At 38.5% G+C, this 16,237-nt stretch overlaps 1 protein-coding gene across 3 annotated transcripts in view; it reads right to left on the bottom strand.

The window, feature by feature from the left end:
- LOC134349268 (glucocorticoid receptor-like) overlaps positions 1-16,237 on the bottom strand; it is a 103,670-nt gene that overhangs the window by 9,544 nt on the left and 77,889 nt on the right. For all 3 annotated transcript variants that reach the window (XM_063053325.1, XM_063053323.1, XM_063053322.1), the window contains exons 6-8: positions 13,980-14,124; positions 8,953-9,083; positions 4,889-5,046 (exon numbers count right to left, since the gene is read on the bottom strand). In XM_063053325.1, coding sequence (XP_062909395.1) covers positions 4,889-5,046; positions 8,953-9,083; positions 13,980-14,124 — 434 coding nt within the window. The remainder of the gene's footprint in view (positions 1-4,888; positions 5,047-8,952; positions 9,084-13,979; positions 14,125-16,237) is intronic.

Below are 16,237 nucleotides of genomic sequence, written 5' to 3'. Positions count from 1 at the left end.
ACCGAAAACATTGATCAGATAAGTTTGGATTTAATCTATTTATTTTTTGTGGCGTAATATATAATTGATGTAAAAAATTATATTGTACTAATCTGAGTCGAGCATTTACTGTATTTGTCATACTGTCAAGACATAGTCTTGACCAACTTGTTTCATCAATATTAATATTCAACTCCGTTTCCCATTTTTGTCTTGACTTATGGATTCCTTGTTTAAGTGTCTGTTTTTGAATCAGATTATACATAAAAGAAGTAAATTTTTTAATTTTTCCTTTTTGAATTAAAGTTTCAATTTCATTAGGTTTCGGCAATAACATTGTTTGACCCAGTTTATCTCTTAAATAAGCCCTTAATTGAAAATAACAAAAAAAGTGTTATTTGATATTTTATATTTATTCTTTAATTGTTCAAGTGACATCAATGCACCTCCTTCATAACAGTCTCCTATACATCTAATCCCTTTTTGATACCAATTATATAAAAGTTGATTATCCATTGTAAAAGGAATAAGTCTATTTTGAATCAAAGGTCTCCTTGCTAATAAAGATTTCTTTATTTCATCATCAACATTTATTTTATTCCATAAATCAATCAAATGTTTTAGTATAGGACGCAAACAACAGGAATTCTGCAGATGCTGGAAATTCAAGCAACACACATAAAAGTTGCTGGTGAACGCAGCAGGCCAGGCAGCTTTCTCTCGGAAGAGGTGCAGTCGACGTTTCAGGCCGAGACCCTTCGTCAGGACTAACTGAAGGAAGAGTGACTCACTCTTCCTTCAGTTAGTCCTGACGAAGGGTCTCGGCCTGAAACGTCGACTGCACCTCTTCCGAGAGAAAGCTGCCTGGCCTGCTGCGTTCATCAGCAACTTTTATGTGTGTTGTTTTAATATAGGAGATTCTTTCTTTTCCTGTATCCATTTAGATTCCCAGTTATAGAAACATAGAAAATAGGTGCAGGAGTAGGCCATTCGGCCCTTCGAGCCTGCACCGCCATTTATTATGATCATGGCTGATCATCCAACTCAGAACCCCGCCCCAGCCTTCCCTCCATACCCCCTGACCCCCGTAGCCACAAGGGCCATATCTAACTCCCTCTTAAATATAGCCAATGAACTGGCCTCAACAGTTTCCTGTGGCAGAGAATTCCACAGATTCACCACTCTCTGTGTGAAGAAGTTTTTCCTCATCTCGGTCCTAAAAGGCTTCCCCTCTATCCTCAAACTGTGGCCCCTCGTTCTGGACTTCCCCAACATCGGGAACAATCTTCCTGCATCTAGCCTGTCCAATCCCTTTAGGATCTTATACGTTTCAATCAGATCCCCCCTCAATCTTCTAAATTCCAACGAGTACAAGCCCAATTCATCCAGTCTTTCTTCATATGAAAGTCCCGCCATCCCAGGAATCAATCTGGTGAACCTTCTTTGTACACCCTCTATGGCAAAGATGTCTTTCCTCAGATTAGGGGACCAAAACTGCACACAATACTCCAGGTGTGGTCTCACCAAGGCCTTGTACAACTGCAGTAGTACCTCCCTGCTCCTGTACTCGAATCCTCTCGCTATAAATGCCAGCATACCATTCACCTTTTTCACCGCCTGCTGTACCTGCATGCCCACTTTCAATGACTGGTGTATAATGACACCCAGGTCTCGTTGCACCTCCCCTTTTCCTAATCGGCCACCATTCAGATAATAATCTGTTTTCCTATTTTTGCCACCAAAGTGGATAACTTCACATTTATCCACATTAAATTGCATCTGCCATGAATTTGCCCACTCACCCAACCTATCCAAGTCACCCTGCATCCTCTTAGCATCCTCCTCACTGCTAACACTGCCACCCAGCTTCGTGTCATCCGCAAACTTGGAGATGCTGCATTTAATTCCCTCATCCAAGTCATTAATATATATTGTAAACAACTGGGGTCCCAGCACTGAGCCTTGCGGTACCCCACTAGTCACCGCCTGCCATTCTGAAAAGATAAAAATATATAAAATCTTCCGATGTATTTTCTCCTATCTTATCTAATTCTATTCTAATTCTTTCCAGGATTTTGTTTGTCAAAAAAAGATGCAATAAATCTAAGTTGATTTGCTTTATAATTCTTAAAATTTGGAAGTTGTAACCCTCCTAAGTCAAATTTCCATGTCAATTTTTCCAACGATATTCTTGACATCTTACCTTTCCAAAGAAATTTCCTCACACATTTATTTGACTCTTGAAAAAAACTTCTGCGGCAATTGTTTTGGTAGTGTTTGAAATAGGTGCTGTAATCTAGGAAATATATTCATTTTTACAGCATTAACTCTACCCACTAATGTTATTGACAACATCATCCATTTGTCAAGATCTTCTCGAATTTTTTTTCAATAGTGATAAATTAATTTAATTTATATAAATTCTTTATATCATTATCAACTCTTATACCTAAATACTTTTTCCCATGTATCGGCCATCTAAATTGAGTTGCTAATCGACATTGACTATAGTCTCCTTTAGTAAGGAGTAAAATTTCACTTTTATCCCAATTTATTTTATACCCTGATCCCTTCCGATATTCTTCCAAACGAAGATAATTTACGCAACAAATGCAATGGGATTGTTAAATAAATCAAAACATCATCAGCAAATAAATTATTCTTATATTCTTCCCGATTAACTCTAAAACCCTTAACATCTGAATCAATTCTAATTAATTCAGCTAATGGTTCTATCGCCAATACAAATAAAGCAGGTGATAATGGACAACCTTGTCTAGTTGACCTTTTTAACTGGAACGGTGCTGAAATTTGGCCATTTGTCACTACTTTAGCATTGGGATTAGTATTTAAGGTTTTAATCCAGTTTATAAAAGGTACTCCTAACCCGTATTTTTCTAATACTTCAAATAAAAGATCCCATTCCAATCTATCAAATGCTTTTTCTGCAATAAATTTAAGAGTTTTATTGGAACAAATTATTGGAACACAACTTCCACATAACCCAATATTTTTACTAGGTGACATTGAAGGGATAAAACCGAAACTTAAATTGAATAAATATCAGAAAGAATTTATAAAAATTGCATTGGCAGTAGCCAAAAAGGCTATTGCAGTTACTTGGAAATCGGATTCATATTTAAGTGTGGATCGTTGGAATAATGAGATCTTTAACTGTATTCCACTTGAAAAAAATACTTATAATTTAAGGAATAAATATGATACATTTTTGAATATTTGGTGCCCTTATTTACAAAAGATAGGATTGTATATATAGGTGCTCTGATGATAAAGATGTTGGTCCTTTGGGGAAAGAAACAAATACATATATTAAATTTATTTCGAACCCCATGGAGCACGTGGAGACCTTCCAATATCCAGGCAGTCTTTTTTCTTTCTTTCTTTCTTTTTTTTTCTGTTTTTTTTTCTTTTTTTTAGGCAGAGGTATGTCACGGGGGGGGGAGGGTTAATGGGGGGGGAAGGTAGATATTATACTATGTAATCAAGTTTGAAAATTGAATTAAAAAAATTAAAAAAAAAGATTTGAAGAGGAGAATGAAGTTTTCACCGGACAGAATAACCAGTCATTTTCCTCATGTGTTCTTAAAATTTTGTTGTCTGCACAGTATTCACTAAACTTGAAAACACTGCATTGGATGCTTTGATAACAGGATAAGAAATTAAGTGAATACATTATTTACAGTACAGCTCTGTAGCAGAAATTACTCAATCAGTAAAATCTCTCCCCTATTTTCTGAATTATAGGTAACAGGGCAGATGAAACGCCTATGAATACATCTTCTGTCCATAATCCTACAATACTTTATGTTATAGAATAAGCAGACCACAGGATGTTTAAAAGACATGCAGAATGACCAGGATGGAGATGAGGAACTGCTTTTCCCAGAGAGTGGTGAATCTGTGAAATTCTCTGCCCAATGAAGCAGCGGAGGCTACCTCACTAAATACATTTACGACAAGGTTGGATAGATTTTTGCATTGTAGGGGAATTCAGGGTTATGGGGAAATGGCAGGTAGGTAGAGATGAGTCCATGGCCAGATGGCCTACTCCTGCTCCTATTTCTTATGTTCCCATGATAAGGGTGGAATCGTATCACAGCAATAATACTAAGGTAAAAATATGACAAGGCTGTTGAAAGATCATAATCACTACCAGAAAACAGGAAGGTGAAGAAAGGCTGAGGAAGTGAAGGCACGCTAGGGGCGATGGCAAGACTGAGGCAGGTGTGAAGGATGGGCAATTACCTAGATATGTTCAGGTTCAAAATTTCTGAAGAAACTCATCACCAACAAGGAAAAAAGTATCCTCATTAATTGGTACCCCACTTCCTTCACCATCAGCTCACACTGGTTGATCTATGATGTGCATGCAGTTCCTAATTTGGGCTGCTCTAGACACCATCTCTACCAGGACAAGGGAAGTAGGCACCTGGGAATACAACCACCTGCTAGCTCCCCTCCAGGTTACACACCATCCCAATGGCAATCTCAAGGGCAATTAAAGCAATAATTGTTGGCCTTGCCTACAACGTCCAGACCCCAAAAATAAATAAAAACAATTACATTTGCCATTTCTCTTTGGGGCTAAAAACCTTAAGTTCCAGCTATTTTTAAGCCTGCTGCTAGTTCAATAACTGAATAATAAGTAATAATCATCATTACTAGAAGATAGAGTTAAATTAACTATTCAGAAATATTTTTTGATATATGTAACCCATGCAGCAACTGGAGCAGTTTCCCAATTAGTTCATATTTTGGACAAACTTTTAAACATTTGTACTGTCTGTAAGGAATGTTTACCAATAACTTGGGTTACTGGGATGCCTGCTAATACCCTTAAAGTATCTGCTTTTACTGCAGGAATGAAGTTCCCACGAATTTTACTCACATCGTGCATTGAATCCAAAAGTTTTGTCAGCTGATAAAATCGGTGCCAGTTTTGGCTTGAGCTTCCCTCTTTCTTTACTATGGCTTTTCCTAGCTCTTTTATGTATGAGGTTCGAATCTCATCAAATGCCACCTGGCTCTTCAAGCCATCTGTTGGTACTATAATAAACACGGGACAAAGAAAAAGTTTTATGATTTATATAAACAGTTGATATAAACTGAGACATTCTATGGAAAATGTACCTCCACTTCTACATTTGTTTCTTCTCAGGATATGATACCAAAAAGCTTCAATCTTTTCAAGAATCCACTTTTTAAGCAAGATAATAATTATTCATCTAAAATAATTAACTTGTATTTATTGCTTCATAGAGCAGTATAGAAACATTGTTCAAGTTGTGTCTTCAATTGAACAAAAAAATACACAAATTAAGATTTGTATCTGCTTTTGATGATATTGGTTAACAGATTTATAGCACTCAATACATCAAAAAGACTTAGTGTCGAAGATAAATAAAAATGCAAGTTTCACCTGCAGACTTGCAAAGTCAGTTGGCATAATGGGGAGAAGCACTGTATCAATACCACATCTAAAAGGACAATGCAGGATTCCCCCAATATTGTTTTGATTCATTAATAGTGCATTGGAACATGTCAATATTACTTAAGAGGAGTTGTTGTCAGTCTTAAGGCATATTATATTAAATAAATCCCTGGGACCTGACCAAGTTTATCTTAGGACATTGTGGAAAGCTAGGGAAGAAATTGCAGGGGGCCTGGCACAGATACTACAACAACTTTAGCCATGGGTGAGGTACCGGAAGATGGGAGGGGTGCAACGACAAGCCAGAGACTCTAAGATCAGTGGTGGTTAAAGATAATGGAGGACATTCTGAGGGGTAAGATAATGGAGGACATTCTGAGGGGTAGAATCTACCAGCATTTAGAAGTATATGGATTCTTAAAGGAAAGGCAGCATGGCTTTTTTGTGTAGGAAATAGTGTCTCACAAATTTGTTTTTTTTATTAAAAGAGATACCAAAGAAGGCTGATGAAGGCTGGGCAGTAGATAAGACCATAAGACGTAGGAACAGAATTAGGCTATTCAACACCTTGAGTCTGCTCTGCTATACCATCATGGCTGATTTACTATCCTTCTCGATCCCATTCTCCTGCCTTCTCCCTGTGACCTTTGATGCCCCAACTAATCAAGAACCTATCAATCTCTGCTTTCAATATTCCCAATAACTTGGCCTCCACAGTTGTTTATGACAATGAATTCTACTGATTCGCCACCTTCTGGCTAAAGAAATTCCTCATCCCTGATCAAAACGGATGTCCTTCTATCTGTGCCCTCTAGTCCTAGACTCCTCCTCTGCAGGAAACATACTGGCCACAAAAACTCTATCTAGGCCTTTCAGTATTTGATAGGATTCAATGAGATCACCCAACATTCTTCTAATGTCCAGAAAGTACTGGCTCAGAGCCATCAAGCAAGCTTCGTATGCTAACCCTTCCATTCCTAGAATGCTGTCTATATAGACTTTAGCAGGGCCTTTGACAAAGTCCACATGGTAAGCTAATCTGGAAGGTTAAATCACATAGAATCCAGGGCAAGCTATCCAAATGGCTTGGTGGAAAGAGACAAAGGGTGGTAGTGGAGGGCTGTTATTCAGATTGAAGGCTTGTGAAAAGCAGTGCCACACAGGCATTGGTGCCAGGTACACTGTTGTTTGGTTTCTATGTTAGCAATTTAGATGGCAACACTGTTAGAATAATTAGCAAGTTTGCAGATGACACTAAAAGTTGTGGTGTAGTGGACAGAGAAGAAGATCATTTAAGATTATTAAAAGGTCTAGATGAACTGGGGAAGTGGGCTAGCAATGGCAGATGCAAATTAACTTGGATAAGTGTGAAATGATGGTTATTTAAACAAGTATAGAACTTATAAAATAAATGGGAGGGTCTTGGAGTCTTGTAGAAACCTAGGCTACCAATACATAGTTTCCTGAAAGTGTTGACTGAGGGTAGTGAATACAGCATTCGGTGTGCTTGTCTTCATTGGTCAGGACATTGAGTACAATCACATTACAATTACACAAGACCTTCTTGAGACCTTGAGGATACTCCTTGACACTCTTGGAATATTGTGCATGGATGCATGGTCACAGTCTTTTGAATAACTGCAGAATAACATTCTGTGGCAAGGATGTTATTAAAATGGAATGGGCGCAGAAAAGGTTCACAGCGATGTTATTGGGTCTGGAGGGTTTGGGTTACAAGGTGAGACTGAAGAGTCTGGGATTTTCTTCCCTGGAGCATAAGAGGCTGAGGTGTAACTATAGAGGTGTAAAATATCATGGGGGCAAACAAAAGATGCACGGTCACAGTCTTTTGCTTAGGGTAGGACAGTCTAAACTAGAGGACATAAATTTAAGGTGAGGAGTTAAGATTTAAAGGGGACTTGAGGAGCAAAATTTTCCACAGACACTGGTGGGTAAATTTAATGAGCTGGCAGAGGAACTGTAGCAGCAGGTACAATTACAATTTTTAAAAGACACTTAGGTACATAGACAGAAAATGTTTTGAGAGACTATCAGCTATATACAAGCAAATAGGACCGCTTGGATGAACACCTTAATAGCAATGGATGAAATGGGTGGAAGGGCCATTTTCTATGCCTTACAATTTTATGACTCTTTGAGAAAGCATAGCAATCAATTCTATCAGACCCTCCAAAGAAATCAATAAACTTCAAGACCTTGGCCCCAATTTCTCCTTGTGTAACTGGATTCTTGATTTCCTCATTTGCAGACACCAGTCAGTTCAGATTGGCAACAACATCTCTCCCACAATCTCCCTCATCACAGGTGCACCACAAGGCTGTGTGCTTAGCTCCCTGCTCTACTCACTTTATATTTATGACTGTGAGGCAAAGCACAGCTCCAATGCCAAATTCAAATGTTGTAGGCAGAATCAAAGATGGTAACAGATCAGCATATAGGAGGGAGATTGAGAATCTGGCTGAGTGGTGCCACAACAATCTCACTAAATATCAGCAAGACCAAGGAGATGAAGATTGACAGCAGGACAGGAAAACGGGAAGTCCATGAGTCAGATCTCATCCGGGGATCAGAGGTGGACAGGGTCAGCAACTTTAAATTCCTTGGTGTTATCATTTCAGAGGATCTGTCCTATGTCCAGCATGTAAATGCCATTATGAAGAAAGCAAAGGAGCGCTCCTACTTTCTTAGAAGTTTGAGAAGATACAGCATGTCATTTAAAACTTCGACAAACTTCTATAGATGTGTGGTGGAGATTATATTGACTGGTTGCATCATGGCTTAGCTAATGCCCTTGAACAGGAAATCCTACGAAAAGTAGTGGATACAACCAGTGCATCATGGTAAAGCCCTCCCCACATCTACATGCAGCGTTATCGTAGGGAAGCAGCATCTATCGTCAAAGACCTCCACCATCCAGGCCATACTCTTCTCGCTGCTGCCATCAGGAAGAAGGTACAGACACCTCAAGACCTGCACCACCAAGTTCAGGAACAGTTATTACTCAACCATCAAGATCACGACACTTCGATGTCTCTTCATCTCATGGTCTCGATATCTATTGCATATTTATTATTATTATTTTCTTTTTTTGCATTTGCACAGTTTTTTTTGTATATTGGTTGCTTGTCCATCCTGTTGGGTACAGTCTTTCATTGATTCTATTCTGCTTCTGGGATTTACGGTGACTGCCTTCAAGAAAATTAATTTCACGGTTGTAAATAGTGACATTTATACTTTGATTATAAATTTACTTTGAACTTTGAAGCTGTGACCAGATTGAATGGTAGGATAGGGTGGAGGGGCCAAGTGAACTACTCCAGCTATTTTGTTCTTGTGTTCTCTTTGGGATCCTTCTAGAATGGCTTAAGATTAGAAATAAATCAGGCAAATCAGATAATCGTTGGTTCTTGTCATTTACCACCCTGTGAATAACATAAAAATTAACAGAAAAAATTATACAATGCATCAAGTTTTTTCCTATTTCCAAGCAAAATACCTACTTGTACCAAGAAGCAATAATGCCTTCATGCATAGGTATTCTTCATAGACAACCTTGAGATTTTTAAAATCCAATGCGATGTTGCTCATTCCTTTACACAAGCCGTACATCATCGACTGCTGCATCCGTTGCCTTTAATACGAAAAGGGAAATGTCAAACATGTTTATCATTCCTGTTGCATTCCTTTACACTTGCTATTGAAAGGATTGTAAATTAAATTTTTTTTCCAGAAGTGGAAATCTCTGAGAGCTGCTTGTATTCAATATTCAGGTGAGTTATGCTTCGTGTATTACTTTAATACAATAAAAATGGTCTGTTTGTTTTTTTAAAACCAACGTGGTATGAACATGTCTTATTCCAATGTCAGTTGCCTTGTATTAGGTGGCACAATGAGGTTCAGCAACTGTGATGTCATCCAACTGGCTGAGCAGCTAAATTGATTGAAGGCAGCAAATCAGGAATTACAACTTTTAACTTTTGTTTTAATCATTTTACTGGATGTGAAATGAACTCTAAAACATACACATTAAGATCAAGTTCAAATCTAAAATATCATACAAGTCTTTTCATAAAAATTATAAAATTCATACTAATCTGAAGTCTTATTCACAAACATTGTTGTTTTTAAGGTGTCAGATTTTGCTATGTGGTTCTTTCAGCTTTATATTTTGCTAAGAACTCATCTTGAAAACATATGGCATACATGTGTAGGAAGAATAGTTCACAAGCAGGTTAAGTTAATAATTATATTGGAGAAGACTGTGAAATAGTAAGCACACTTTGTGTGCTAGATCATGAAATAACAATCAGTAACACACAAAATGCTGGAGGCACTCAGCAGGTCATGTAGTATCTATGGAAATGAATAAACTGTCAACGTTTCAGGTCAAGACCTGTCTTTACGAAGAGTCTCGGCACAAATTGTTGACTTTCATTTCTGACCTGCTGATTTCCTACAGTATTTTGCATGAGTTGCTCTGGATTTCCAGTATCTACAGAATTTCTTGTGTTTACAACAATCTGTAACTTTGATTTTCACATCTCATCAATAGCCTGTCCTGGTCCAACCATGGCTAAGAGAGCTCAGTAACACCTGCACTTCCTCAGGAGGCTAAAGAAATTTGGGATGACCCCATTAATGTTTATAATTTTTATCAATGCACCATCAAAAGCATCCCATCCAGATGCATAATGATTTTGTATAGCGATTGCTCTGCATGGGACTGCAAGAAACTACAGAAATGTGTACACAGCTCTGAACATCACAGAAATAAGCTTCCCCTCCATGGACTACCTGTACTTCTCACTGAGTCAGGAAAGCACCCAGCATAATCAAAGATCCCATCCATCCCAAACACTCACTCTTCTGCTCTCTCAGAAGATACAAAATCTTGAAAGCAAGTACCACCGGGCTCAAGGACAGCTTCTGCCCTTCTGTTATAAAACTATCAAATGGTTCCCTAGTATAATAAAATGGACTTTTCACCTCACAATGTACATTATGATCCTGCACCGTTTACCTGTGCTGCGCTTTCTCTATAGTTGTTACACTTTATTCTGCTATTGTTTTACCTTGTCCTACCTCAATGCACTGTATAAGGATTCCATCTGTATGAACAGTATGCAAGATAAACTTTTCACTTGTATCTCAGTACACGTGGCAATAATACACTGATTCCAACCAATAGCGATCATGTTATCACAACAGTGAATGCTGATAGTTTTGCTGTCGTTACAACTGCAAAATCTGGCCCAAAGTTGCCAGAGTTTTAAAGCATTGCTTTATTTTAGAATTGTTGTAATTAAGTGATTTTGATGCACAATGTATAATAATAATATCTCAGATAATGTTTCTAAACAAACACAAACTTGACTCAAAATATTAGCATTTTGAACCATTAATTCAGATCATTTTAATTTACTGATTACGAACTGTAAATGTAGAAAGTGCTCTCCTTACCAATTCCTTTTATTCCATTAACAGTGAACAGAAATATTAACAAACATTCCCATGTCCAGAACAAAGCTGGCAATCATTGCAGACAAACAGCATGTTTAACAGCGTTTGCACAATTAATGACAAGGACAAATCCAAGAGATCTGTGTTGTTATCAATCTCTCTACTGTTTTGGAGAAAGATTGAAGAGCACACAAGATTTGGGTACAACTAATGAAACAAGTCCATTATTATGGAGAATTGAGCATCTACTAATTTTTGGAACTTTCACAACTATTGCAATGTAGTTTGCCACAATTTTGTCACAAAATGCATTAATTATTTCATCATTGTGCCCTAAACTTCTATAAGAAAGCACTTCTGCTACCAATCTGCAGCTTTTTGATTATTATATCCAATGTTAGGCTCTGGGCCTACACATCTTTTGCCACCATTGTGGAACAAGGCCAAAATATAATGGTATTCAAATATTAGAAATCAATAGAAAATCACTGGTTTACCTGATCAATATATTAGAGAACTTTCAGAAGAGTTTACTCATTTTATCTCAATCTAAATGAATGCTACAACCCCCATTAAACTATTTTGCCTTTTGCTATATGCTTGTTTATTTTTGTGTACTTATGGATTTTGCCACTCCTGTTATACCAGAGCACTGTGCACAACTCCCCTTTTAGATTTAAATAATTTTCTATTTAAAAAAAATCTATTCATAGAGCTTCCTGACTCTGCTTATCTCATTGTAGCCTCTGTTTTTATTAAAGTAGTTCTATGCTTTATCACAAAGCTTTCTCCTGCATTCCACCATTCGCTTTAATCTTTTCTGTTAGTATAAAATGATCTGCTGAGTTTTGAGCATTTTGTTTTTGTTTCAGATTTCCAACATAACACATTGTTTCTCCAGTCACAGAAATTCCACCAGCTTTTGTATCTTTTATACCCTCTGCACAGCAGCCTCCCCCACTTTCAAGATAAGAGTTAGCAAGCCTTCCAACAAAGGATAATTTCTACATTTCCAAATTTTTCACCTTGTCTGCACTCATTCATCACATAAATACTGTTCTGATCCTCCTCCTTTGTACATGGACCCAGGATCAGATGGAATTGGGGTAAAACAATGACACAGATTGAGGGGTAAATGCTTTATTTTCAAGTTTGGCAAGCTGTTACTGGTGGAGAACCACAGACATTGGGAATAGTTTAGGCTCAAGCAGATATCCATATTAGCAATTTGCTGAAGGATCCAGTAATATTTACAAGTTTACTGGCAATGTTAAACTAGGTGAGATTGTGAGTACAGGATGACGATGCTTCCAGGAATAGAACTTAGCATAGAAACAAAATATCTACAGCACATTACAGGCCCTTCAGCCCTCAATGTTGTGCTGACCATGTAACCTTCTATAGAAGCTGTCTAGTATTTCCTTACTGCATAGCCCTCTATTTTTCTAAGCTCCATGTACTTAAGGGTCTCTTAAAAGACCTTACTGTATCTGCCTCTACCAGCTTCACTGCAGTGCATCCTACGCACCCACCACTCTCTGTGTGAAAAGATTACTCTGACATCCCCCTTGTACCTACTTCCAAGCATCTTAAAACTATGCCCCTTGTGTTAGCCATTTCACGACTGCGAAAAAGCTCTGGCTATCCACACGAACAATGCTCCTCATCATCTTATACACCTCTAAGAGGTCACTTCTCATCCTCAGTCGCTCCAAGGACAAAAGGCCAAACTCACTCAACCTATTCTCATAAGGTATGCACTCCAATCCAGGCAACATCCTTGTAGATCTCCTCTGCACTCTCTCTATAGTATCCACATCCTTCCTGTAATGAGGTGACCAGAACTGAACACAGTAGTCTGAGGAATCTAACTAAGGTCTTGTATAGCAGTAACATTACCTTACCAACATAGCATACGTCTTCTTAACAACACTGTCAACCTGTGTAGCAGCTTTGAGTGTCCTATGGACATGGACCCCAAGATCTCGGTGGTCTTCCACACTGCCAAGAATCTTACCATTATCATTATATTCTGTCTTCAAATTTGACCTACCGAAATTAACCACTTCACACTTATCGGGGTTGAACTCTGTCTGCCACTTCTCAGCACAGTTCTGCGTTCTACCAATGTCCTGCTGTAACCTCTGACAACCCTCCAGACTATCCACAACACCCAACTTTTGTGTCATCAGCAAACTTACTCACCCACCCTTCTACTTCCTCATCCAGTTCATTTATAAAAATCAAAGAGGATCCCTGTGGAACACCACTGGTCACCGTCCTCCACGCAGAATCCGAAGCATCGTCAATCACAGCCAGTTCTGGATCCACAAAGCAAAGTCTCCTTGGATTCCATGCCTCATTACTTTCTGAATGAGCCTCATATGGGGAGCCTTATCAAATATATATATATAGTGTTGTTGTTCAAAAGAGATTATGGCATGTTTGTACACAAATTTCTGAAAGCCAACATGCAGGTACAACAACCTGTTAGGAGAACAAATGGTATGTTAGCCTTTAACATGAGAGTTTGAAGACTATTGAATCTTATAACAATTGTGTAATGGGGTCTTGTGTAATTACGATCTCATCCACGATAGGATCCACTATGCAAATGAAAAAAGGATTCAACAGTTGGTTTCGGGGTGGCAAGGTTATTATACCAGAATAGGTTGAGCAAAGATGGCCTAACTTCTCTAGTTTAACAGAGAGCGAGATCTTATTGAAACTTAAGGTATAGTTGGTTCCACTGGCTAAGGAGTCTAGGACCAGGAATCAGTTTCAGAATAAGGAGTTGGCCAATCAGAAATGAAATGAAGAGAAATTCCTTCTCTCAGATTTACATTACTTTCCATCCAATTTCCTTTTAAAGAAAAAGCAACCCATTGGTAAGAATAAAAATACCACCACAACATAGGAATGTACACAGTTAAACTAAGCACAGTTGGGTCAAACCTCAGTTCAGGGACCTGGCAACATTGTTTCATATCGCTACCTAATAATAATTGTTACAGTGTTATCATTTTGCTCTTTAAATTAGACAACTTTCTGAAATTGCATTACTTACTCATCAAAGACAAGATCTGGTGCAAAGAACAGCATGCGACTGTTGGTATGTTTATAAGATCTCCAAGCAAGACTGAAAACCATGAGAGACATCCAAGAATACTGCAGCAGCATCATTTGGTCATCCAGGTGTAAGGATCTGAATCCTGTAGAAAGAAACCAATACTCCACATGATTCTACCCGAACAATTAAATCATAGAAGGGCAGTATCATACCGTCTACCCTATAAACCAGACATCTCACCCTGCAAAAACTCATTTCAGGGAGGTAGCACCATCAATTTGCGGGAGACTTCCGGGAGAGGTGGGATATCTGCAACAGAGTAGCTCCTTAGCAGCTGGCCAGCTAGTTTAAATAACGTTAGCTATGCTAGAATGACACCTGTTAAACTCACATCAACATGTCTTTTACAGTCTTAACCCACCATGGGCAATAGAAAAGTCATTGTTGCAAACAATGCAGCGAGCAACACTGTCATTAGTTTGACCCCTATTAGGCAGGGGTACACTTTAGTGTAGTCTGGGGTGACATACGTTTTATATTTTTTTGGAACACTCTGTAATGGCGCGTTCTCACTCGCGCTCTCTCTCTCTCTCGTGGTCGCTCGTGAGCTCTCAAGCGCTCTCGCTTGCTCTCTCTTGTGGTCGCTCTCGCACTCTCTCTTGCTTTTCTCTCGCTCGCTCTCAAAAAAATTGATTTCCGTGATATTGTATATACTTTGCAGGCATCAGGGAGCCACTATTAATATGCAGGAGACTCCCAGAAGTTCCGGGAGAGGTGGGATGTCTGATATACAATCTTCTAACAGAAAGTTTAAATTTCCAAACAAATACTGATACTCCACCAAAAGTAAAAATCTGTGGAAATGACTCTTAAAAATCTGTAATTTTTACTAAAGGAAGGGGACACCAGCACGGATGAAAACAGGACAACAATGGCTGGAGCTTCTAGGGGGAATCTGGAAGGCACAGGATAGGTATATCACAAAGATGAAGTAGTAGTATTCTAAAAGGAGGGTGACACAACCATGGCTGACAAGGGAAGTCAGTAACAGCATAAAATGAAAAGATATGGCAAAAAAATTAATGGGGTTAGAGGATCGGGCATCTTTTAACCACCAACAGAAGGCAACTAACAAAGCCATAAGGAGAGAAAATATGAAATATGAAGGTAACTAACCAATAATATAAAAGAGAGTACAAAAAGTTTTTTCAGATATACTGTATAGAGTAAGAGAGGCAAAAGTGGATAATGGACCACTGGAACCTGCCACTGGAGAGAAGCAATGGGGGTACAAAGAAACAGTGGACAAACTTGAGTGGACGACATTAACAGCATGCCAGAAATTTGAAAATGTCAGGGTGTTACATACCCCGTGGGTAACTTGTGACTGTCTTATGATCATGATGTAATGGTTTTATGATGGTGGGGTGATGTAATTTTCCCGCCAGTGTGTGGTCAAATGATGTAATTTTCCCGCCGATGTGAGGTCACATGATGACATGTTCAGAACAGGTATAAACGGGAGAACCCTGGTGTGACGCAGTTAGTTTCAGTTGAATTGTTGTTTGCTTCGTTAGTTACTCTGTTATGCTGCGTATTTGTCTCATTACAAAATTTTAAATTTTCTGTTGTAAGGTAAAATCGTTGTGCCGGCAGTTTCACCAATCGCTGCCAGCTTTGTTGGTGTATCTTTGATTTACCTTTACAGTAGTATTGGAGAGTGAAGACCTTACTAAAGGACGGGAACCTGAAGGATCGGAATAAAGTTGGAGTCGTTCCGCGGTTTAATGAAGAATTGACCTTATTGAGGATTGGTTCAGAATATGGTGACCTGTATCTGAGATAACTCCTGCAAGAGCAGGGAAGTTTGTGTAGTGTTCACTCGCCAGGAAAAGGTCAGTTCCTTTAAGCCGTTTTATTTCCTTCGTCATGAATCCTTTGGAGAATCAGCAGTAACGTCACATCTTCGAAGAAATCCATTTCCAGAGATGTCTCTCCTTATTGAATGTGTAAATCACTTGGACTTTTGAATTTACCATTTTAAGACTGTGTTCAACTTTCCACTTTAAGAACTGTTTTTGAGTTTACCCTTTTAAGAACTGTTCCAGAGTTGCCATATAGCAGTTAACTTCCAGATAAGTTAGTCATTTGAATACTTTTTGCTATTGTTGAGCAGTTTACTAAATGTTTATGTTCATGTTTATAAAACCCTGACTCATTTCTATATTCATTGTTGCTAATGCCGTAACACGGGG

The sequence above is a fragment of the Mobula hypostoma genome, chromosome 7 (genome assembly GCF_963921235.1).
Source record: "Mobula hypostoma chromosome 7, sMobHyp1.1, whole genome shotgun sequence".
NCBI classification, from domain to species: Eukaryota; Metazoa; Chordata; class Chondrichthyes; order Myliobatiformes; family Myliobatidae; genus Mobula; species Mobula hypostoma.
This window is presented reverse-complemented; position numbering and strand designations above follow the sequence as displayed.